The sequence below is a fragment of the Phasianus colchicus genome, chromosome 5, assembly GCF_987193195.1.
Source record: "Phasianus colchicus chromosome 5, bPhaCol1.hap1.1, whole genome shotgun sequence".
NCBI classification, from domain to species: Eukaryota; Metazoa; Chordata; class Aves; order Galliformes; family Phasianidae; genus Phasianus; species Phasianus colchicus.
Genome location: NC_143440.1, coordinates 26067699 through 26092492, shown reverse-complemented (window position 1 = coordinate 26092492; position 24794 = coordinate 26067699). Strand labels below are relative to the sequence as shown.

General features: G+C 46.1%; 2 protein-coding genes across 14 annotated transcripts in view; both read right to left on the bottom strand.

The window, feature by feature from the left end:
* Positions 1-8406, bottom strand: part of MAPKBP1 (mitogen-activated protein kinase binding protein 1) — a 90203-nt gene extending 81797 nt beyond the window's left edge. For 3 of the 4 annotated variants that reach the window (XM_031593537.2, XM_031593540.2, XM_031593539.2), the window contains exons 1-2: positions 8252-8405; positions 7227-7563 (exon numbers count right to left, since the gene is read on the bottom strand). In XM_031593537.2, the coding sequence (XP_031449397.1) occupies positions 7227-7343 (117 nt within the window). In that variant the 5' untranslated portion in view covers positions 7344-7563; positions 8252-8405. Of the gene's footprint in view, positions 1-7226; positions 7564-8251 lie in introns of all 4 variants that reach the window. The other variant, XM_031593536.2, reaches the window with a different exon arrangement.
* A 318-nt stretch (positions 8407-8724) lies between these two features.
* The window catches only part of MGA (MAX dimerization protein MGA), a 68840-nt gene continuing 52770 nt past the window's right edge, over positions 8725-24794 (bottom strand). For 7 of the 10 annotated variants that reach the window (XM_031593530.2, XM_031593529.2, XM_031593532.2 and 4 more), the window contains one exon: positions 19591-24281. In XM_031593530.2, coding sequence (XP_031449390.2) covers positions 22990-24281 — 1292 coding nt within the window. In that variant the 3' untranslated portion in view covers positions 19591-22989. Of the gene's footprint in view, positions 19562-19590; positions 24282-24794 lie in introns of those variants that run through there. The other 3 variants (XM_090141004.1, XM_031593534.2, XM_031593535.2) reach the window with 3 other exon arrangements.

The following is a 24794-nucleotide window of genomic DNA, read 5'->3' as shown; positions in this document are numbered from 1 at the left end:
TCCTGGGATGTTAGCAAAATTACAAGGCTTACTTGGGTTTCCACAGCTCTAATTCACACAGCTCTTCATCTGCTTGTGCCTTGTTGGAAAGGAATCACTGCTAGAGCTACTGATATCATTAATGACAACAGAACCAAATCAGCATTTCCAACAGCATCACTTGGGGACTTTTAAGCAAATAATCTTAAATGAACACACAGACCTTCAGCGGGAGAAGTGAGAAACATCCCTAGTAATCTCCAAGAGGCTGGGGTTCATGGCTATGTATAAGATTTGGCCTCAGAGGATCAAGATTCAATGTCTGGTTCTGCTTCAGACTTCCTGTGGAAGTTAGGAACCTGTGTAGGAAAGCTGTTTCCTTCCCTCTCCCCCCAAAAATGGGGGAGGGGGAGGTTATCTTTTTAAAGCCTAAAACTGTTTCGGGCTGGGTCTACTTTATCACATCTGTTCAGTGCTCACTGAAGCAAAGTAAAGATGGGATGCTCGGGTAGCCTATGATCATTCAAACACAGTGACTCACTTTTGTACTAATATTTTTGAAGACTGCTCACATGGCACAGATCCACCACCGGTAACAAAAGCCACAGGCCTCAGCTGTATTTTATAGCACAACACACGGACACGCTCAGGGCGAGGCTAACCAGTACCATGAAAGGAAAGGAAACACCGGGAGGTTTTCTGAACTGTAGGAGTCACTCTTTAGTGGGCACAGCCTCAGCAGAGTTGCAAAGGTTTTAGGCACAGGGAGCAGCCCACATATGGAGCTGGAATCCAAAGCAGGCACACCACAACCCTGCTGAACCTGCACAGGGGCCCTGAGAAGCATCAGCTGTGTGAGGGGAGGTACAGCAGACAGAAGAAGCCTGAAGTGACTGAGACTGGGCTTGGCACTAGTGAATTATTCAGACCTTAGCTGGGATCACTCAGCACTAATATCAGGGCCCATTCTGCTAAGCACCGTTTGAGAGCCATGTAAGCACCACTCCCTGCCCCAAACACCAAAACAAGAGACTACTATAAAACAAGCCAAAGACTAGCTAACATGGTATTTGCTTTCAGTCTCTGAGAGAAGTCTGTTCCAAAGCTCACCAAACAACTTCTCCCTGAGATGAACAGGAGCAAGCTCTGCCAAGCCAAAAAAATGCCTAGTGCCAGTGCCTCAGCTGGAAATGGAGGTGAGGCCCTGCTTTTCACCGAACAAATGTAATAAATATATATTTTATCTCATTTGAGTCTATGCCATTTCCCAGGTGTCTGCAAACCCTTTATGCCACAAAAACAAACAGTGGTCCTGCCTGGCCTGACTCCCAACTGTTTTTGCAAACAAACCAGGTGATAAACCACAGATGCATACACTCCAAGTGCAGATAACAAAATAGTCAGTGCACCATGGAAGAAGTCTCTTCCCACTGTGACCATGGATGATTTTCCCAACAGCCCCCAGCACACTGAGGTGAAGAACTGCTCTGATCAGCAAGCAGCAAATACACCACCTGCAGTACCACTGACCAGCCCTGAGTTCTGCCCTCCTGTTCCAGCCAGGCCTTTGGCAAAACACGTGTCAGCATGCTGCAGAACAATGGTCCTCAAGCAGAAGGGGGTTGTCAATCTGTATGCACATGGCTTATCCAGCACAGCAGGGACAGAATAAAACCTGCTTATGGGTCTCTGCAGCCAGGTTAGATTTCTAAGTCCCACGTGCCTTCTCAGAATACCCAGCTCATCTGAGGGAGATGAAGAATGTGCAATTCAAGACCTCAGTAGCTTTGAGAGGCCAACCAGGCAAGCAGCACGTGACCACCCAGGGGATGCAATCACCATGTAAACCCACTCAGCAAGAGACCTGATTTGTGTTACTTGCGCTAGCTGCAACTCAGCTGTTAGCAAATCCTCAATCCCACCCCTCTGTGTGGGTCTTTCTGCTGTCCTTCATGGTAAATACAGCATGTTATGTAGGGGAGGACAGAAGGGTGGGATATTCCCAGCAATCCTGTCTCAGGTTTGACAGGAAGGATCACAGTGCTTCATGGATACAATTGCAGGGTACAAAGCCAAAGAAAGTGAATCGCTATACACTCCATTATCTAGCCACAAGAACAAGAGGCAAATTGGGGCTGCTGTCCAACAGCAGAAAAGCATTGGCTTTGACAGGCCTCGTGGCTATAAACCGCATTCAGCACTCACTGTAGGCTCCAATTCAGGCCAGGAGACTGAGTCCAATGTCCCTGTAATCTCAAGACAGGGTGTAACAAGAACAAATGTAGCCTGGAAAACGGATGCATGTAATTGTTAACAAACACAAGGTCATCTTGAGCATCATGTACTTGAGAAGGGACCAGAGCACTTCAGTTGGAAAGGATTTAGCCCTTGAGCTCCAACACTCTCGATTGCTCTACTGACACCATCCACAGACAGTGAAGAACAGGTCTGGCCATGGAGAGGCTAATCAGCCTTTGTCATCTGCTTTAAGAGGCACTGTTATAAGCCTGACTAGAGACAGACACAAAATCCCTTCCATGTCCGGATGGCAGCCCCTAAGCTGTTGAAGCAATTGAGTGCATTCAGGCAGAGCTGTGCAGAGATCCACAGCTATCAGCTGGGGTCAAGCAGCACTCATGGATATTGAGGTAGAGCAGGCACAGCAACAGCAGGTCAGATCTAGGCTAGAAACATCCTCTCCTCTGTGCTACTGGCTCCGCTGGTCCCAAAACTGGAAAACACTGCCCATGAGAAAGTTAGCAGGCTTTGCAAAGGTGCAACCATGTTGTTCATAAAAAACTTACAAAGAACTGTACTCTGCAACAAGCCTCAGCTGCACCTTCAACAATTTAATAAGAGGCAATGATTTTTGAAGCATACATACCACTTATGTGTACAAACTTATGTGTGCTTTGGTTCTGTTCCAGTTCAGGCTCAGCAACTCTCAGCTGATCCAGTTAAGACCAGTAGTAGCAGCCTGAACTGATTCATCTTGAAAACTGTAACATTTCCACATAAAAAGGACTGGGCAGTGAAGGCAGGAAACTATAGGCAGGCCAGAAGTATTACTCTATTCCTTGTGTCAGGGATGGCTTGTGGTCCCAGCCAAACCCTGCAGCTTCTCAGGGGAACTAAGGAGCTGGAGAAGAACTATGTCAGGAATGGGCTGTCAAGATGCCACAGAGCTTGCTTTTCACATAAATCCCTATGCCCACTTCGCTCACAGGTAAGACAGAGACACACATTGGTGATTTTACCCTGCCATTATCAAGGAGGTGCCAACAAGCCAATGGGAAACCGAAGGCTGGCAGTAGGAACAGACATCTCTTCAGCAGAGGACAGAAAGCCCCATCGTACTAGGAGCAGCACAGGGCTCATCTTCAGAACACCATCTCTCAAAAATATTTTGCAGCCCCCCAGTCCAACCCAGCACCACGCATCAGGAACAAGTCTTCCAGACGCACACGTTCACATGACATTTGTTGAAGGGGAAACCACAGTACAACAGACCCTGTGCTGGAAATCTCCTGCTGGGAAATTTCAGGTTTCATTCAAAGCATTACTCTAAATTTACGACTTAAAACATTTCTAGCTTAGAAGAAAGCAGGAGAGATCAAAGACATAAGCTGCAAATTCGAAGTATGTCTCTTTGACTCTCTGACTTACTCGTAAGGAGAAATCTGTAAGCAGATTTTGTAACAATTTGTTTTCAAACCAACACTCATGATCTGGTTTGCTTAAGCACCCCCCTCCCCACGTTAATTAAAAAAAAAAAAAGACGCAAGCAGAGCTTAGCAATATGAATGTTCCCTGCAGGAACTGCACCCGCTCCAGAACATTACTTCGGTAAGCAGAGATTTCTGTTGCTGAGTTGCAGGGTGCTCACAGCAACCAGGGCATTTTAGCAACAGGAGATGGCTTGTGTCTGCCCTGCTTCCCTGCTGTCCTGCCACTGCTTCCCATGCAGCATGAGCAAAGGTACTCAGTTTCCAGTTTTTAACTCTGTCTCTCTACTGGAATCACAAGCATGGTGATCAGATGCATAGTTGGGTTTCTGGTAGGGCTAGTAATCCTCTAGAAATTGAACACAAGCCAACCAACTTCAGCAAAGTAAGTTTCAGCTTCTAGACTCCGTGCTAATATGCCACAATCCCAACATTCAGCAGGCCTAGAGGTAAGCCACCATACTCTGAGCCTATATTGGTTCAACACAAAAAATGGAGTTCTGGAGAGGACAGGAAAAATGGATTAACACATCCAAAGTCACAAAGAAAAGTCTAAACACAGAGCTAGTCACACAGCAACAGAAACTGAAATTCCCACAAAACAGAAGTTGTTTTCAAAAAAGCAACAAGAAAACTAGACACTGTATCCAGTCTGTCAACAAGCTTTATTTAGAGAGCTCCTGTTTCTTTCCCTTATTTATTATATTTTTAAAATATCCATGATTATGTGCAGGTTCCTTAGTTTCACTTCTGTAGAGATCTCCTTTGGGGAATATGGAAGAACCATGCATTAATTACAGGCAAGGAAAAAGTCCTAATAAAAGTCACAAAACAAGTTCTCTCTTGCATAGTTCCCAAGTAACACATTGCATGTCCTGCACAGCCCTCATGCAAAATATCTGCACTTACCCACACTCCCCCATCCAAAGCAATGAACAAACAGATCCCTGCAGAGCCAGGCTCCCACAGCCTGCCCCTTCCAGACCAGCAGTACATGACTGCTTCGCTGAAAGGAGCCAAATTCCACAGAGCTTCTCTTCAGCAGGACCAACTGCCCAAAGGGTTCATCCCTAACCACAGAGACAGCCTGACAGCACTCACACAGCCCAAGGGTTATTTAGGAAAGAACAGGGACACTTACCACAAATTGAGGAATAAGAAAAGAAAAAAAAAGCAAAAAAAAAAAAGAAATTACAGCTCATAGAAGTCAAGGCAGTGCTGCTGGGGATGTTTATCCAACTTCAAGTGAGTGGCTAGTTGCAAAAAGAGCCTGAAAGACTCGGAAGAATCACAGAGGTGAAGAAAGCTTGTTCTTCGCCTACATCCCCACATGCAAAGTATCAGCTTTCATGCATTAATCTAAGGCAACAGTCCTGCTCCATCCCATGTAACTAAAGGAGCATTAAGCAGAGATGACCAACCAAAGCTGCATATTTCATAGACTTTTTCATACTGCCAGGTTCACTTCATTCATGTGACACACATCTCTCAGAGCCAGTCAAAGAGTCAAAGAACAAGAACAGCAGGAGAAGTTCATCCTGCAGGTCAGCAAAGATCCCTCAGGAGCAACATGTACAAGACCCAAATTTCAGTCCCAAGGATTTACACTTGTTCTAAATTGCAGACCAACAGGATCTTCTACTGCTATATCAGAAAAAGAGAACTGATTCTCACCTTGGAAGGCAGAGGAGCACATGTGTGGCAGAGAGACCATCACAAATTTCAAATAGGTGAAGGAAGCACCTCTGCTAAGGGCCCACTCTTGTTTACTTTGACCATTTGAAGAAGACAGACAAAGTCACTGAGAGACATTCAGAGCAGACTGTTGGGAAACCAACACCAGCACCTAACACCTCATCATGAGGAATTGCTTTTACCAGCCAACTCCCTCACCGATTAACTGCTCTCACTAGTAAGACACAAAACCCAGCCCTTAAACCCTAATTTGATGGTGTGGAATTTATCCATCATGTCTCCAGGTAGTCAAGACAGTCCTGACTGCAGAATGGATACAACAGAGCTCTTCCAAAAGTTATGAGCAAGGCAGAACAACAACAACAAAAAACCAACAATCAGGTACCCAAGAAGGCCTGGGATGTATAGCAGCAGTCCCAGTTCTGAAACTGAGCAGGCCAAACTCAGCTCCTTTTCACAGAGCTGGAGTTCAGAGCCCCTGTACATGGTGGTATGGCAGCTTTTGGCTGTTCCCACAGTACAGGTAAACTACCTGTTCTTCAGCAACAGGCAGAAAGCAGGTTTCACTGGCAGCACCCAGGCTGCATTACATGCAGTGCATGCATGCACACGCACACACAGGCCAGGCACCAGCACCAAGGACTCTCCTCTAGACAGGCTCTGAGGAAGCTGAGCAGGTTTTTCTCTTTTGTGGCAAGAGAGGAGCACTTCTTCAGTAAAAAAGAGCCATCTCCAGGAACCCCCAATCAGATGCAGAGCTTCAAGAGCAGAGTTTCATGCTGGGACAGGCCATTTAAACAGTTATTTCTTTCCCCTGCAGTTTTACATATGTTCCTTACTCCAGCGGCTAACTTCCCAAGCACTACTGTTCTGAGATAAATGAATACACTTTGCATTCATGTATTACAAGCATTTCTTCTTATTTATTACTGGGCCTTCACAAGGGGGAGGGATTAACTTTTCTATTTATGGAGACAGAGCAATGCAAGCGCTGGGTGATTTGCCCAGGGTTACAAGTGAATCAGTGGCAGAGACAAAACCAGGTGCCCTGACTCAGATGCGCCTGCTGTCAGCACAAGGAAATGCCACCCAGCTCCTCTTCTGTCCACAGCTGGAGAGAAGTCATCCTTCTCTCCTCATGACACCAGTCAGTTCCCAGAGAGTGACTGTCTGCCAGGCATCCTCTGCAACACCAAGAGGAGCCACAAATTTTTCACATAGGATCAACTACACCTCAAACTAAGCGTCTGCTAGAAAAGAGAGAGCTTAGTCTGAAGCATGTAGAGAAGGAAGATGGAAGAAAGCACATTCAGGATGGCAGAATGCAAACCCCATCTGAACAGTCACTTCAGAGACACAAATCACATTTTCCATCTTTCTAAGCATCTCACCCTTCCCCAGATGCTCACAGAACACTCCTTTGTGGGGCTAAGAGCCATAGCTTACATGGAAAAACAAGTCTCTGTGTATTGTTAGTTGCTTGTAACACCAGGTAGCAGTTGATGGAGCAGAACATGGAGGAAAGAACAGCATTACATTCCTCCTGCCAGTCATCCATATCAACTACATATGCCAGAATGAAAAAAAAACCCAAAAGCTTTCCTATACAGCACGACCTCAGACTGGGTACTTACAGTCACATCCATCATGAACGGACCCTTTCAGACCCTGCCTAAAGATCCCAACTAAAAGACATACTATAACCACATATCAGACGTTCTGTGTGATTCTCTGGTCACCCCAAGTCTCCCACGAGGTATTTTCAGTACAGATGGGACCACGTGCAACAAAGTTAAAGCAAGCATGGCAGCACCATGCAACACTCACCTTATTGCCTATATCTTCACGCTTGTTCCCAGGCTTGCTTCTTCTCAGCTTAATGGAGGGGGAGCGAAGGAGGTTCTTGATCCGACTTGTTATTGTAGACCCTTCAACCGACATCATCTCCAGGTATCAGAAGATATTACACCCCACGCAAACCCTGCCTGGGGAACAAGCCCAGGTCTGAGGCAGAAATACTTGACAGCTCAGCTGTGCTTATGCGTGTTCACACATCTCTCAGCGATCCTGCTCCAGAGCTCCACTCCTGTTACTCTGCTATTCGCAGCGGCTGGCTGACCTTCCTTCTGCAGATTCCAGAGGATCAAATCAGCAGTAACCTAAACTGAAAGATGCACTCGCAGGTCAGTAGGATATCTGCAACAATTTTTTTAAGCTTCATTATTTGCAAGAAATGCCAAAAGCAAGATTTAATAACGAGGGTTGCTGCAGAATTATTCCTTCGCAGAGGCTTTCACAAAAGATTATCCTTCTTTTACTGCCAATTAGCAGATTTAAACCAAACCAGCAGACCTAAGATGTTCCCATCCCTGCACTTCGCCAACAGACCCATCGCTATGGGGTCTGTCCGTCAGCCCCTCGCTTTCGTTCGAGACACGCTGGCTCCACCTCGGGCTCTGCAGCCCAGCAGCACAATGCCGCACTCAGTTATTAAGAGCAGAGAATAAACGCGAGGGAGTTTCTAACTCCCACAAATTGAGCTCCGCTTTAGGTACGCACACGGATAGGCGATACCCGGTAATAAAGGTACGCGACAGCCCCCATCCCCACCGCCGGAGGGTCTCGAGGAACCGCCGCTGCCAAGTAGCGCGGAGCTGCGGCCAAAGCCCTCCCCCCCGCACACCCCCGGAGCCGGCCGGAGAGACCGGGGCAAAAGCCTGCGGCAAATCGCCCTCCCGGCTTCCGTGCGAAATGGGGGCGGGGGGCGACGAGGAGCGAGCCGAGTGACGCGGAGCTTCCCGCCACCGCGACCCCGAGCCCCGCTCCGCGCCAACGGCCGCAGCCTCGCCTACCTGGTGCCCGGGAGCCGCTCTGCCGGCGAGGCCGGCGACCACGGTGCCCCGCAGCGCCTGCCCATGCAGCCGGCCTCCCCGAGGAGGGGCCGCCGTGCGAGCCGCCCCCGCGGGCGGGGCGGGGGCGGGGGCCGCTCCCTCAGCGGCGGCGGCGAAGGGGGCGGCTCCGGGCTTTCCGGCCTCGGCCAGAAGCGGGGGATCGCCCGCCCAGCCCCGCGGCCGTCCAGGGCCGAGCGTCCGCTCGCCCGCGCCGCCCAACCGCTGCCCCCAGCGGCCGCAGCGCCGTCCGCATCCCCGCCGCCCCCGGGCCGCCCGCCCGCGATCCCGGCCGCGCTACGGCGCCTCGCGCGGGTCAAGCGGGGAGAGACGGGGCGGCGCGCGCCCCTGGCGGAGGGATCGCGAGGCGCGAGCGCGGCCGTTAGCGGCGGCCGTTAGCGGGCGGGTGGAGCCGCCTCGGCGGTGCCGAGCGCGAGGCGGCGGGATGGGGTGCGCGGGGCGCGTGCACCGGGAGGTTGCAGTACCGCCCGCAGCGGGGCCGTGAGAGGCGCCAACAGCCGCTGAGGTGGCGGCCGCCAAGTCCGCAGTGCTGCCTCAGGGCGGGGATGTAGGGTGAAGCACGCTCTGGGGGTTCGAAAAGACTCTGCGTGCCCACTCTGACCCAGAAACCAGCATTTCTTCATGTGGAAAAGTCCTCCCCGTTCCTTAACACACAGGGGGCTGTGAGAAAGGGTACAGACTGTTTAGCAGTTGTGATAAGACAAGGGGAAATGATTTCAAACTAAAAGAGGGAAGATTTGGATTGGATATGAGGAAGCAGTTTTTTACAATAAGGGTGGTGGGGCACTGGCACAGGTTGCCCAGAGAGGTGGGGGGTGCCCCATCCCTGGAGACTTAGTGGTCAGGCTGGATGAGGCTCTGAGCACCTGATGGAGCTGTAGGTGTCCCTGCTTACTGCAGGGGAGTTGGACTAGATGGCCTTGAAGGATCTCTTCCAACTCAAACAATTCTATGGGTCCATGATTTTAACTTGTCCTCAGCAGTGACCACGAAGGGCAGTGTCATGGTGCGTGGCTCTGTCACCCTGCATGGCCGGTATTCCAGGAAAAGGTTGTTTGCTTTCACAGCAGGATTCTGATGTGTAAAAAAGGGTGCTAAGTTTTATGCAGACTGGGATGAGTTCTGGTGAGTGGGACTGCTCATGCTGGACATGGAGTTAACCACACACACCAGTCTGTGTCCCTCTGGGCCGTGACACTGCAGAGCTGTGGGGAAAGCAGTTAAAAGTTCTTGAATTTCTGCTGTTCAACAGGAAAAACACCAAAGTCACGGCATTAGTGAGAAGCACACAAACATTAGGGAATGATCTGGGAGATGTCTTTGCAACAAGTGTGAGAAACACTCTCAGTAAGTTTGACTCCAGCAAGAACCTTAGTGAAGCAGCATGTTTGATTTGCAATAGCAGTGCTGGTGTGCGGATGCACACTCTCTTATGACAAGAGAAAAAACACGCACCTTGCCAGTGAAATACACACCCTTATATACCCTTTCTCTCAACACAGTTATCATCTCTCCTCATTACTCATTGGTTGAGCATCCCAGGCTCGCAATCTTGATGCAGTTACTAAGGAATATTTCCCTATTAGGCCTGTTACCAACCTGTTGTTTTCAAGTGTATCTTGTATTTCTTTATGGAGGTAGGAGGGAATATTTCATAAGATTATTGCACTTTTTTTCTAGGGATTAAGGTTATCATGATTGTTTGGTTCTGTGCAGATTCGCCTTATCTTGGACTAGTCAGAATGCTCTGGTTTCTGCTTTTAAGCAAAATATTTGCCCTATCTTGTGCTGGTATCTGCCTCAGCAACTTACTGTGAGAAGCAGCCTGTGTAGCCGTTTTATAAGAAGGTTATAAGTTTAGTAAGGGCTTATACTTTAATATTAGAAGCTTCTACTGCAAAAAAAAACCAGAGTCTAACTCTCACACAAGGGATGGCAGAGATGTCTGCATGGGAGATGCTGTTTAATTGCAGCCAGTGTTGTTCAGGCGCTGGATGCTAAGTGCAGTGTAATATGATGTCTGATTACAATTCTTTGCGACTGTGAGACTGCCTCTGAAACATCACCACACTTCCAAATTCATGGGAAAGGGACAGGAGAGAACTGATGGTTCTAATTTTCCAAGTAATGCTTACTCTCTTCATAATTATATGAAATAGGATGAAATATCACTTAGTTTTTTTCAGTTCACCCTGAAGAGAAGGATCTTACCAACAACTTTAAAGAAACTTTTTGTAGGGTTTTATTAGTATAAACACTTTCTATTTTTAAATTTGATCCTATTAATACCAAGGAAAAACAATCAGGAATCACCAGCTTGCTCTATGCGTTGCAGTACAAGTCCTACTGCACACCTATTTCACCACTAGAAGAGCCTGGTTTTATAATTCTAATGGCAGATTTGTGAAGGATTAGTGTAAAACCCTTACGCTGACACGAGCTTGGCTGAAACTGGAGTATAATGCTAGCCTGTGTGGCTGCCGTTCTCCCTGTCACCCTGTCCTCCAGTAAATACCAAATAACTTGAAGAGAAGAAAACTCCCATTTTTTTTTTTTGTCTGTTGTCTGTGTAGGGCCCACTCCCACAGTCAGCACCCTGACTGAGATCAAGGAGTGGTGTTTGGAGGCAGCAGGATTTTCAGCTTCACTCTGAGGTCACGAATTCTTCCCTTCCAGAAAAACTAATCTATCATAAATAAATGATATCATTTGTCTTTGGCATTTACTCTTCAGAGATGTGCTCTTAAAGTAGTCTTGTGGGAGGTACCACAGATAATGAGAGCAGATGCCTCGTAAATGAAATGCCCTATTTTTAAGCACTAGGTAATTAACTATCTGAAAACATTTTCCTCAGTTGCAGAAATCCTCTGTGCTTTGCTAGGAAATAGCATCTTGCAAATAATCCCATAAGCCTCCTGTATGGCTCAAAGCAAAAGGAACAGTTTCAAAGTGGCTTTAATCAGAATGATTTTCCTAATTAAAAAATGTAAAAAGGCATGTGAAAGAAGACATGAAGCAGCAGAGCACCCCTTGGTGTGATGTTAAAACATTTCCTTGAACTTGTTCCTCTCACAGACCAAGTTCTCCCCTGACCTATGGGCTGACAGGGAATGGAAGGTGACTGTAGCTGACCTCACTGTGTGGTGAGGATGTGCGTGGTTCTCTCAGTGGACCTGCAGAGAGCTGCACAAGTATGGTATAACAGGGTTAGTGAGGGGTTCCATGCCTCGGTGACCCCATCATGCTGCAGTCACAACCCAGGTGTGACAGGATTTATATTTTGCAGACACCGGCAGATGCTTCTGTTAATAGAGTGAGCTCCTGGCTGAAAGCGGTGGCAGCTGGTGCAAGGAACTGAGGCCAGTTTGGAGACCAGGTGTGCTAGTCAAGGGCTGGCACCACACCAGTGCAGAGTCACAGCTTCCAGACAGCGCGGAGTATAGGTTGAGCTTGCTCATGCATGTCTGCAAAACTTGTGTGCAGGCGTTTTGCTCCACTGCCACTTTCCTGAGCAGCTTTCAAGCTGGTTTAGCAAAAGCCAAAGGAAAAGCAGAGAACACATTTTTCCCACCAATTTTGAAACCCTGGGGACAAAGAGCACTCAGTCATCTGTAGGAGCTATCTACTCTTCCAAGGGACCAAGGTACTGCTTTCCACTTGGGCTCTTGGCCATCAATTTAGCTGTGCAGGATGTTGATTCTGCTAGATCATGATGTCTCTTTCAACCTGTTGACTTGTTAGAACAGCAGGCACTTGGGTGGGGAGGGAGAGCAGAGGAGGAAAGGTGGTCAGCTTTAGTCTACTCCAGAATCAAAGTAGGTATATAGAAATGTAGAAAGGTAAGGAGAAAAATGCTGTTTTTGCTGTATAGAAAATATTTTACATATGATTTCGCTCCAAGTAGGAGAATGACTGAAAACTTAATAATCATTTAATTATTAACCTTTTCCTCAGCTATGAGTTTGCTCTGGAAAAATGCACTAAGGATCCTTCACAAGACATCCAAAGGTCTCCTAAGCTCCACGTACAGCATTTCAGGAACAAACCCCCACAGTTAGTTATTTTTGTTGACTTGTTCTACCCCAAGTGATCTTTGTTCCTTTCTCGCCTTTATTGTCTACAAGGGATAAGCAAAAAGAGTTTCTGGAAGCTGTTTCCAGCCCAAGCTTGGGTCTTTTTATCAGGATCCTGGTAGCTGGCTTTAAATGTTTAGTTTCCAATCAGCAGGATCTTTTCTTTACACGTTGCTATACAAAAGTCATGTAGACATCAGCAATTAATAATGACTCCAGACAGAATATGCTTCTATCACAGATCTCAGGTTAGTTTTAAGAAAATAAAAACATACATGTGTGATTGGTAGAAACCTAGAGAAGAACAAAATGTGCAGTATGGGAAGCCCAAGTGAGGGTAGGAAGATGCTGCTAATAAAAGGCTTGTGACACCGAGGATGGGTAGTTACTGTAGTAAGATAAAAGATGCATAGGTGTATTTGCAAATCCCAAGCACAGTTACACCAACATTTATTTTCTAACTTAGACGAATGTACCCTAAACTGAAGGAAAAATTACAAATCCATTTAAAATTCAACTCAGGCAAATAAATCCACTTATGTCTTATTCCTGTATTTCAAAGAATCAACAAAATCCATGCCCTCATTTTAAAATTCTTTTAATATAATTAGCAAAGCACGTATGTGTGTCTTCAGATCTCAAGCTGAGGCCATGCATCTGCCCTGTGCCAACTCACCCTGGTGCCTGAGGCATACATGCATCTAGTATGCAGCCTACTTTGGAGCTCCCTGAGAGTTACTAAGTGCGATAGCAAAATACAGTCTGGGACAGGTGGTGGAAGACTGGAGGAATGGGGAAAAAAGCAGCCATGTGTGGATAGAAGAGGGCTGTCTCTCACTGGACTGGGAGACATGCAGTGGTCAGACGTTGGATAGAGGTCCGTACTTGCAAGGGCATCCAGAGCTGAAAACCACATTATAGGTAAACACATTTGGCCAAACTGGTGCTTAAATAAGAGATGCCAAGTCCTTGTTCCCTTTCCTAGGAGTTATTTGTGTTCCATTGTTCTCCTTAATTACTGCTCTCTGGAAACGTGAAGCACAGGATGAACTTAGCATTGAATTCAAGGGGAATGATAAAAGCTTCCCCTAGAGCAGTCGCTGTTCACCCTTCCCAGCTTGGGGCCCTCCAATGTTTCTCCACAGAGGCATGTACACCTCCACACCTCAGCCTGCTGGCAGTGGGGTGCCAGAGGGTTTGGGGAAGGTAGCCCAGAACAACCACACTCCACAAACTTAAAAGCACTCAGAAGGGCTGACTGAACCACTCTGATGTAACGTCACAGAAGAACCCACTTCCCAGAAAAATGTTGGGCTGGGTTAGGATATGTTGGGTCAGGTTGGGTGAGACAGAGCTTCTGACAGTTGCAAGCACGGAAGGATCATGAGATAAGTTTCTCTGCATGTGTCCAAACACAGGTCAGGACACAGTCATCCTTTATTTGTCCTCCCTCTGGCAGGATAAGCAGAGCATACAACTATGCTGTTTTCACTCTTGGGCTGTTCTGCATGTGAAAAAAAGGGATGCTGCCATTTTCCAGCTCTACCCTGACGCTCAGGGAAGAAGTCCTGAACACCACATGGGAACACATTCCCTGCATCACACAGCCAGCAGCTTCCCAGAAGTTCTTATCTTGGGGCCAGCTCTACAAGTGGTCTCTGCCATAGGGACCCAGAAGGAAGGAAGTGTGAAACTCCTCTGGTGCCAACCTGCATGCTCCCCAGTGACTGGTATGTAGGTCACTGGTGAGCATTTGCCTCTGAGCCTGTCTGCCCATCTTGTACTGCTCTGCTCACAATTAGCCTGCACTTCAGTAATTGACCTAAAAAAGCCTCTTTGTTTCTTTCTAATTCATCCCATGCTTTAGATTTCGAGAGAACAGTAATTAAGGAGAATAATGTAGTGCAAATATCTTCTGCAAACTCAAAGGAGAGTGTGCCCTGGTTGGAGCTAGTCTTTCTCTTGCTGATGGTGAGCAAGATGGCAAAGTACTTAGCCAGCATTGGGTTTAGCTTTGGGAAGACAACAGCTCAACAGAGCTTTTGGCTTAAACATGCCATACAACCCTCACACATACTTTTTATTGTTACCTACCATAAGCAAAATCAAGGAGCTATAGCAAAACAGCAAGGAACCAAAGAAAAAAAAATTAAAAAGTATTGTATTGCAAGCTATAAAATTCACCTGTTTCTATTAGCTTTCCCCAGCTGTGCATTTTGTTTCCTGCAGCCATGCTTCACTTGTTGGTGATGTTCTGAATTTTCTGTCACAACCCTGTCCTCCCTGCTAAGGTTTGAGCATAGATGTTGGCAAATCAAACAGTAGAGCATGCAACTCACTTCTCTCACATTGTTGAACTGCACAGCACAGCTGGCTGAGTTTCAAGCACTGCCTCAGTTTCCCCATCTGTTTCCATTCAGTGTCCTTCCTACAGGGTGTCATCTTATGAATGCCACTTCTACTGGCTCTACTTTTTGCATTTCTGTTCCTTAAAAACAAAAGAGTATGCATTCCTACTAGGCAAGCTGTGGCACCACAGTGAGAGCAGGTCCTGGTTGCATTTGGTATCTGAGCAGGAATGCATTTGCAGTTTTTCTGTCAGTTCAGTTTTTTCTGTCTATACCCAGCCCAGTCCTACTCAGGAGTAGAAGCCTGTGGCAGCCTCTTTGTGGCAGGCTACCCAAGACCTCACTACAAGAACCCTGCTGGGCATCAGGCAAAGAATGACTTTGTTGCAGAGATTGCATCCAGGAAGCAGTGTGGAGGCACAGAGATGGGCACAAAAAGAGCTGTGGCACTTGGCCACGGAGCCATGGCTTCCCAATAAGCGTAGGTGTGGTATTCAATTCCAGCTTCATTTTCTTGGGAAGCCAAGGCAACAAGTTACAATAAACTCCTCTTAAAATCTCATTCCGTTCAATCTCAGGCTCCTTGACGCAGCCTCTCAGGCCCTCAGCCTGATTTCCTGAATAACGTACCTGAGTTTGCAGAATTCACCATGCAAAATGAAATTTGACCTTCCCACTCCCCATAGCAACGATAATTCAGTTGAACACCACAAACGTTGGACAGCAGTTTCCCTCAGGACATGGTATAGTAATACAAGTCAAGTAGAAGAGGAGTGAAACACAAAACTCATGAAGCAATCCTGTCAGAGACAGTTGGCAAAGGAGTGCCCTCCCCTTCCCTCAGGAGGAGGACACACGCACATGCACTGCCCCCTTTCTTTAGGCAGAACACTTTACGGAGGTGACATCAAATAGGAAGGGGTTAGCAGCAGCATTTGCATGTGTAAGACTGTCTGGAGAGAATTCAAGTGCGCATCTAACCAGCATGTACGGATGTGCTCATTTCCATGCCGACATGCAACGCTGTTCTGATGAGGGATGCTTTCCTATAAGCAGTGCAGTGTGGCTCAAATGCCAGACACAAGAAAACGCAGCCAATTAGTCATCTGGCAAGATGAGTGACTGAAAGAGATGGGAATAGAGAAATAGACCCAGATCTTAAGCTCACGGACTTCAGGTGTCATGAGATAGCAGATACGAGAGAGCTCAGAGCAGCTGTGTGACTGGAACCAGCACGTTTATGAGCAATGAGGTGCAACAACCCAGCAGAGAGAGAAAGAAACCCAAAATAGTCTGGATAGAATCAAAGTGGGGAAACAGACGTTATGTCAAAGACGCAACAAACTCACAAGGCTACTCCCAGTGTGACAGGTAGGAAAGCAGGAAGGTGGTAGCAGCAGCAGCCTAGCAAAGTCCCCCAGGTATGTGGTGCAGCCCTCAAATCTTCGGATTTTCAGGTCATGGCTGGAGAAGGCGTTGAACAACCCAGCTTGGTCTGATGGCTGCCCTGGGCCTGAGCAGGAAGCTGAATGCACAGCGGGCACTTCTCACTTGAGTTTTCCTTTCAGCCCACAAGTGCCTACAATTTGACACAGCAATAAGGCAGCTAATGAAATTGCCATGACAACAAACTGGGTTTATGCTGGCTGTTACAGCTTCCTGCAAAGAGAGTCTTGAGAGAGATGTTCACAAAACCCAATGAGATTAATAGAACTAGACTCATTCGAGCTCGGCTTTCAACCTGATGAAAAAATTAATGTGTTATCAGCTTGTTACACAGCTCATTTCTGCTTGTGTTATTTATTTATTTAAGATTAAGGGAAGGAAATTACATGCAAACTTGTGAAGAGAAGATAATTGCATCCACCCCCTTGGGTAGACAACCAAAATGGCTCCAGCTGGTACACCCTGCATGGGGGAAGGCAGCCACACAACAACCAGAGCCAACAGCACACAGCTGATCACAGCCAGCCTCGTGCTGCAAAACCTATTCCTTAAATACTCACCCTGTCATCCTCCTAAGTGAAAACACATGAGGCAAAATGTCGCCAACACTCTGGGCCCTGAACACGAGTGGCTGCACCAATGCCTCCCCCGTCAGGCTGCGCTGTCAGCACTGCTCATGGCAAACCCTGTGCCAGCCAGGGCCAGAGACCCAGCTCCAGGTTCCTGGGATCCCCCTGACCTGGAGCAGCTGCTGGCTCAAGGCCGTCTTTGTAGGTCACTGATGCTGCTGGCTGGCTTTTCCCTTTGGCAGCGGTGCCTCTCTTCCCCGCCCTATGAAAATCAAGTTTTCTTCCAAACATGAATGTGCCCCTTGTAAGCTGATCTGCAATATAATTATTTTCTCCCTTGCTCAGCAAAGTTTGCAAAACTGGATGTTTTCCCTGTCAAAGTCAGACAATGAGGCCTTGTCTGTGTTGGAGCATGGTAGTAAACAATTCCCACTGTGGCTGCCACCAGTTCGGCTCTCCTGATGGGAGCCGTTTATTGGAAACTCTTCCTGAAGACTGAGACTCACAGTGCAAGCAGATAGCCCCTATGTCAGAACCACTAAACTTTTGTGGGGTGTGACTGCAGGAAGGAGATTTTTTTTATTTGATTGCCTCAGACATCCAAAAGCTGAGGAAGCAAATTTAAAGCAGTCCTGAGCTGAAAGTGTGCTTGCCTCACTTGTTAAAAGCAAAGAGTCATCATAACCGAAAAGTGAAAGTGCCAGCTGAGAAATGGGAGTTAATCATCACCTGTTGCGAAAGTTCTGCAAGGACCTTCTTTTTCCTTCACATTTTTGTAGTCACCCAAACACAAGTTGTAACAAGATCTCATCAGATCTACATAATTTTAAAAAGTGTCAAGCTAACTAGAGCAGGAAAAAACCTATTTGCTACGTCATCCACCTTGCACCTCATGCCCACGTGTGCTGGCCCTGCTGCTTTCACAAGGCAGAATTCACCTAACGTGGCTCCCAAAGGGATGTGAAAGGTTTGCTGGATCACTTTTTACCCTGACTCCATAGCTCTGTTTTACAGCAAAGCCCATCCCATCCCAGGAGCAAGGCATCATGTCAGCCAGCTCTAAGCCCAGCACTGCCAGTGCCTGAGGCCTGGGCATGGAACAACAGAGCTTCCTGATGGAACTGTGCCCCACGTATAAGGTCCAGGGCCCTCCTGGCTAAGTGCTGCCCAGCTTCATTTGCGCCCAGCAACAAGCAGCTCTTGAGGGAGAGCAGCTCTAACATTTATCCTAATGGCTCCACGCTTCATTTGACACCAAACAAAATCAGACATCTTGTCACTGGTTTTTCATTTTTCCTTCAGTAGGAAAGCAATTGGGCCCAGGAATGCCATGATCCTTAAAATCATCCCTGCCACAGATGCCATGAGGAGATCCATGGCTGCAGATGTGAGCCCAACACAGGAGGTTCAACAGCCAAAGGCAAGCACAACAGGGCAGAGGACAGAGGGTGAAGTTCTGGCTCTTGTGAAGCAAGTGTTGGGACTTAAGATGAAGGCTCCCTCAACCTGTGAGCTGGGCTATATGGAGGAATGCAATTCTTGTTTTAAGTGGTTTGACTCAAAGCAAGGAGGAGCACCGGCCTCTGGGGCTGAGAAGAGTTCCTGCAAGAGGAGCCATGAGCCCCAGTAGCCATGCTATCTCCTCAAGCACAGACTCCCCCTTCTCTGGTTGCTACCATCCTAAAACAGCCATAGAGATGTCACAGTCCTGCTGATTGGCCACTTGCCAATGAGAGTAGTCAAATAGCTCCAACTGAAACAAGCCAGTCCAGTCCTCACCATTGCCTGCCTCTCCTGAACACCACTACCACACAAATTGTTTCAAGGTCTTCTAGCACCTCAGCCTGTGAAGTATTTTACACCCTTGCATCAGCCAGGAGCTCTAACACAAATTCGGCAGAGCCATGCTGCACACAGACCTTGCCCAAACCCTCTGCTCACTGAGACCTCTGTGCTGGTGTCACAGCTGCAGAGCCACACAGCAGCCCCATGGTTTGCACCATGCCATAGCTGATCAGCAAGAATTTTGCCACAGGAGCTGCTTAGGAAAAGCAGAAGAGTTTCTTGTCCAGCTGTTGAGTAAGGAGTTAATGGAAAAGGGAAACCTCTAAAAATGGTATACTGCTGATGTTTGTGTTGCATCTTTTTTTAGCTGCTATTTAATTGCCTGGCTTTAGCCCACAAGACACGTCAAGCTGCGATGCTTGCAAGGGGCACCCCTCTGTGTTGGACAAGGGAACTACATGGAGCCAGCAGGAACAAGCCCAGCAGTACAGCACCCTTGGTCCTGCCACTCACCAGAGTGAAGTCTAAACTCACCTAGGGATGTTCCTGTCAGGCTTTTCTATGTTCTCCTCCTCAGAGCTGGTCCCATCAGGGTGACACTGCTGAGGAGCCCTAAATGCACTCAAATACCACAGCCCCCAGCACTGATCATCAGGGAACTTTCTTGCCAAGTTCTTTCAATTGCAAACCCAATGGGATAAACATTACATTTACATTCCTTTCCTTTCCAAAATATAACCCTATCCCTTAAAATAAAGATCATGGGATGAGGCCCTGAAGGGTTTCATCAGAAGCTGTCAAAAATATGCTACCTAACTATAAGGACACATTTTCATTCATTTTCTCCTCCGAGATTTGTAATGTGTATGATTCTCCTATTTAACAGATGCTGGAATTGAGGTGACAACAGTGACAGATAGCACCTTGTAGCAGGCATTTTATCTACTTCCTCTAAGACGTATCTCCTCTGACACTTCACTGGGGACAGATCTTCAGACTTGTTTCCATAAAGACAGCCGTGCTGTACAATGTCTGTAAAGCAAAGATAGAAAAGATTCATCTGAATTTAGGATTGGGGAGGGAGCATGAAGGGAGCACAGAGACTTAATCTTCAACAATTTGTGTGCGTGTGTGTGATAACCTGAACCAAGAAGCAATGCTTGTGCCACCAGAATTCCTCCTCCTCAGAGTACACGTGGTGCGTTGCTGGCTCGGGTACAGTGCTCATGTCACCACAGTGTGCCACCACTGCTCCCTCCCACCCCCCTCTCCATTAACAAACTTTCAGAGCCACTTTCTAGTTCAGCTTGATTGGTTTTATTTTAGTTTTACACTTTGTCCCTCACATACAGTTATTTCATAGTCCTGTACTGTTAGTTTTCTACAAAAATATCAATTTTTCAAAAGCAGAAAAGAGGGAAAGATATATTTTAATATATAAAAGGAAAAAAGCTAAATCTGACATTTCATTATATTCTTAAAAACATTCCAGTCTATTTACAGGTGTGTAAAAAACAAAATCTCCAGGTCTCTTGGTCTAGTGAGAATGTGCGCCTTGCAGGGGTTTCCTTCTCCTGACTCTAAAACCTTTTCATTTCATGTCACATTCTTGCATTATTGCCTCAAAAGACAGCATACATCATTTTTAAAAGATTTAATGCAAATAAATGGGAGGGTGTGAGGGGGAGCAGCATTTAAATTCATAGCAAATTATTAAGCTGCAGTCAAGAGATGGTGAAACAAGGAGAAGCAAGAACAGAGAGCATTTCAAACACGCTTTGTTGCCCAGCACTGTACCAATCACTGCCTTTTGCAGCTAAAGTTGGGGTGTGTTCTTACCTATGTACTACATGCAGGAACCAACATTTTTTCCAAGCATTTTCTGTTACCTTGATACTGAACAAAACATCTACTAAAGCAGAACACTGATTTCAGATAACCTTTGCATGGCTTTAATGCTGCCGCTTCCTCTGTCTTACAGAAAGAAGTGTGCAATGCACAAACCTTTTTAAAAGCACTTAAGCAACACAATTCTGTAGTTATACATCAGCCAGGTGGGACCATGAAGGGGCAGGGTCCAGAAAGAAGTCAGTGACTGGGGATTTGAAAGGAGTCACCGCTGTTCTGGTTGCTGTTTCACGCACGGGGAGGGGGGGGGGGGCATAAAAGCACTTGGCAAAGTAAACTGCCATAGATTATTAAATAAAAACAACTTCAGCCTATTAGAAATGCTCAGAACCAGATTCCCAGGTAAATAATTTTATGTCTGATGCAAAGCTACTGAACTGATAAAGTTACTCCAGACTTCCACTGACTTAAAATAAGGTTTAAAATGCTTAACATTAAGCAAAATACGTGTATTCACACATTAATTCCCTTTTCTAAGGCATTCAGTGAGAACTGTAAGACTCTGCATGACTCTCAGGCTGGCATATATTCTCTCTTCCAAAGAATTAATACAACACTAGTATCAAGCATTTAAATAGTAAATAAGCAAATGGCAATGAGATACATGTAACTGCTTTAAAACGCATCGCTTAGAGTGGCAAGGTGAAGACACCTTATTCATACAGGCTCTGTAGTAACTTGCTTGCATACCTAGCTATAAGGGCTCCTCTCCTTCACAGCATAATAGATAAATCATAAAAAAAGACCAGGAAACACCCAAGATATATGCATCCCCTAGGGGGCCTAAGCAGACACAGATCCAGAAGTTGCAGCTTACCCCATATGGCTGCACAGCACGTGGAGCAAAAGCTGCTCTCTAACTGTGGAAGAACATCACTCAGCACTGCACAACCCCAGTGCGGGAAGATGAGATTCCTCCTGTAGTGCCTCACCAAAGACTGGGAATATGGGAGAGAGGGGAAAATCCCAGCTGCTGCTGCCAGAACAGTAAGTCAGGGGATTACGTTCCTAAATGTAAAGCAAAATGCACCATCTAATTTCCAAATTCTGTATCGTTTTCACAGCCATGCTTTCTGCCTTCTAGGAGCAGTTCAGAAGCCCCTCAAGCGCACCATAACTCCTGTTTACAAACTTGATAGGAAAAGACTGTGTATGCACTCATTAGCAAATCATCTCTCCTAGGCTGAAAATTTCATTCTTCAAAAAAACTATGAAAACAAAAATCGTGTACAAAAATATAAATATCTTTACAGTCTGCAGGCCCTTCACCTCCTACAGAGGGACAGCAAAGAGCACCTACAGGTTATTGAGTAAGCAGTGGCAGAGAAGAATAAAAATACATCTTGTGATTCAATACTGCCCTATTTCCCTGGTAATGAGCATTTTTGTTGGCTTTTTTTTTTTTCCTATACACATCTTGTGCAAACGCAGTGAGAAACCTCTGAGTACCTTTCCTGAATTCATGAAGAAATGTAAGGTTTGAAAAGCTATACACACATATTTTCATATATACATTCAAATATACACCTCACTCATTTATTTTAGGCTCCAACAGCCCCGACAGTTCTGTACCAGTTCTGTTCCAGATACAGTTCTGTATTTCATGAAGAAACACTTCCTATTAACACACCTAGGCACCAAATGCATCTTGAAGAATGGCAGGAGGAATGAAGAAGAGAACTGGGAAAATGCTCCAGCTACTTCAGCATTGTATTTAGAGATGCAGCAAAGAGGTACCCAAATTCTTCTCTACTCTCTGGACTCTTCCCTTACAAATGCCCAATCCATCAAAGAGAGAGTTATTTGGATAGGGGCATGAGGTGAAAGTGGTGGGTTTTCAATTTTTTTTTTTTTTTTTTAAGAGCTTACATACTGTTCTAGTTCTAATTACAGTGGGAAATATCCTTCCCATGTACTAAGAGTTCTGTGCATAAGCTACTAAACGGAGTCTCTGCCAGAGCACTAGCACCAAGGAACAGAAACGCTTCACTTCAGCCCTCCACACAATCTGCAGTTTCCCTTTGCTGTTCTAGGTAACAAATCTGAGAGTAATTGCAGTCTCATTTCTGCACATGCATTGTATTCTGCAAAACACTGGGTACAACAAATGTGAACAATTCCATTTCTGCATAGATAGTTTGCCTGGTACAAAACCAAATACACCTGATTTTTAACTCAACAACAAACAGCTGCCTGTCTACTGGGAAAAAAATCTCTGTCAACAGCCTAAGTTTCTCAGTCTTTTTATAAACTATTTCCTTGAAGATCCTATTTTGGAAGGATACCATGTGCCCAGCAATGGTTTACAGATCATCTTCCATATTTTTGTGAAGGGGAATGAGAATTCCCAGAATACAACAGTGAGGTAAAAATATGTCAACATGCTTTAGTTTCATAGCACTTATTTCTCAATTTGGGGCCTGCCCTCAGATGAATAGTGCTGATGCCATACAGAAAACAAAGTGTTGCAGACAAGGGAGGTTGCCAGACACAGCCATTGGTTCACACTGCCCCAGATCTCCATTCCACTCTCTGATAAAATATACGCACACTTATTTGCCAACTGAATTTGAAGGTAGGGTCCCAGAATTACTAAATTTTGTACCCACAGGAGCTAATGCAGGCATTGCTTTGTTATCCTGTCCTTCTTGAGCGGCTACAGATGAAGTTTTTACGCCAGCGGGTGCCAGCTTTGCAACTATAGGTGCCAGCAAGGGCATCACTTTAGCACTCTGCCCTTCCGAGTCCACTGGCAGACTTGCTACCTTTAAGCCAAGCGGCGCCAGCTTGGGCATGGGCCTCCACAAAGTGTCAGCATTACTAGCTTCCGGGTTAGTTTTCATCTGCAAAATTGGTGGAGTCACACCGGTGGCCTCTGCCAAGTTTGCTACAGTTTTGCCATTCCCGCCACTGGTTATGGACAGGTTGGGAAGTGCGTCCTTCATTTCAGCACCTATTACTATTTTTAGAACATCTGCTTCAGATGAAGGATCCCCAGAGTTCTTTTCCCCCTCAGAAAGGTCATCATCTTCCAGGTGCAGCAAGAGAGGGCTTAAAGAGCCACCGCCCTCTGGAACCTCAGAAAGGTCTTTGAAAGCGCCTCCCAGATGGCCGAACTGGAAGGAAGAACCATCTGCAGTGGTCAGATCACTGGCTGTTCCCCGGTGAGCCTCTGCGTCTCCATGGGAGAAATCTGAGCTTAGAGCGCTGGGTAGCTCTGACATACCTGAAGCATCATCATTCAGTTGCTGATTGAGAAAAGCAATCTCATTGAGCAGTGAAGTGAGGGTCTCATCAGTGTCATCACTCTCCTCAATGCTGCTCAGTAACTCACCTGCATCCAGTTCTGCTTCCTCCATTGCAGAAGCTACTTTCCTCAGTTCCATTTCTATCCTCGAATCTTTGATCTGCAGCTTGCGAAATGGCAGTTCTTTCGTTTTTAATCTTTCCCCTCCATGATCACCATCCTTCTTCCTGGCTTGGCTTCCTACAAGCTCACCAATGCAGAGCTTTTTGCCAAAAGACTCTGGAGGTTCCTTTGCACATGACACATTCTGGAGCTGTGGAAAGCCATCTTTATTTTCAAAGAAACCTTTCACAGAACCTGTGGTACTTCTTCCCTCTCCATCACTGTCTCCAGGACATGGTTTGTTTTTTCCTTCTAAAAGGATGCTGTCACTCTTCCTGCTTTCAAGAGGTGTCACCAAGGATTTCTCAGAAGCCTGAGTACTCGCAGCTGTCGTGTTAGAATTTTTGTTTCTGTTCGGGTTTAGATTCAGGCCTTCTTCAGCAGCCAGGGATGTTACATTAACAATCTTTGGCATCATGAATGAATCTTCGCTTTCTGCAAAACCAAACAAAGCACAATCCATCCAGATCCATACTAACTGCAAGATAATTCCTATTTATATTTAATTTGCTTACTTTCTCGAGTAAGCTGCAATTCACAATTTAAACAACTTGCACAGTTTTGGTTAAGTGAAGATCCAAAATCTTAATAGTGTAGCTTTCAACTTGTAGAAAAAAAACATTTGCCCAGTCCTTTCCTTCAGAAGGTTGGCACAGATGGAAGCAACTGTAACACTTATAGCTCTGACAGTGATGCATGAGGAAAACAAAATCTTCACCCTCACAAAGATTTTCAACAGCCCCCCTATCACTTTTTACTGAACTTCCCTAGTAGGATGCAATATGCCATGGACACATCCTAGGCCTCAATTCTTCTTGGTTTGCTGAGGCAGGAAAAATTATTTAACTCTTCTTAAATAAGACTTAGATTTTTTTTTTAAAAAAAAAAAAGGAAAAAAGAAAGAAAGCTCTTGTATTTAGTCCTTTAAGGTCCTTCTAATCTGTTAAA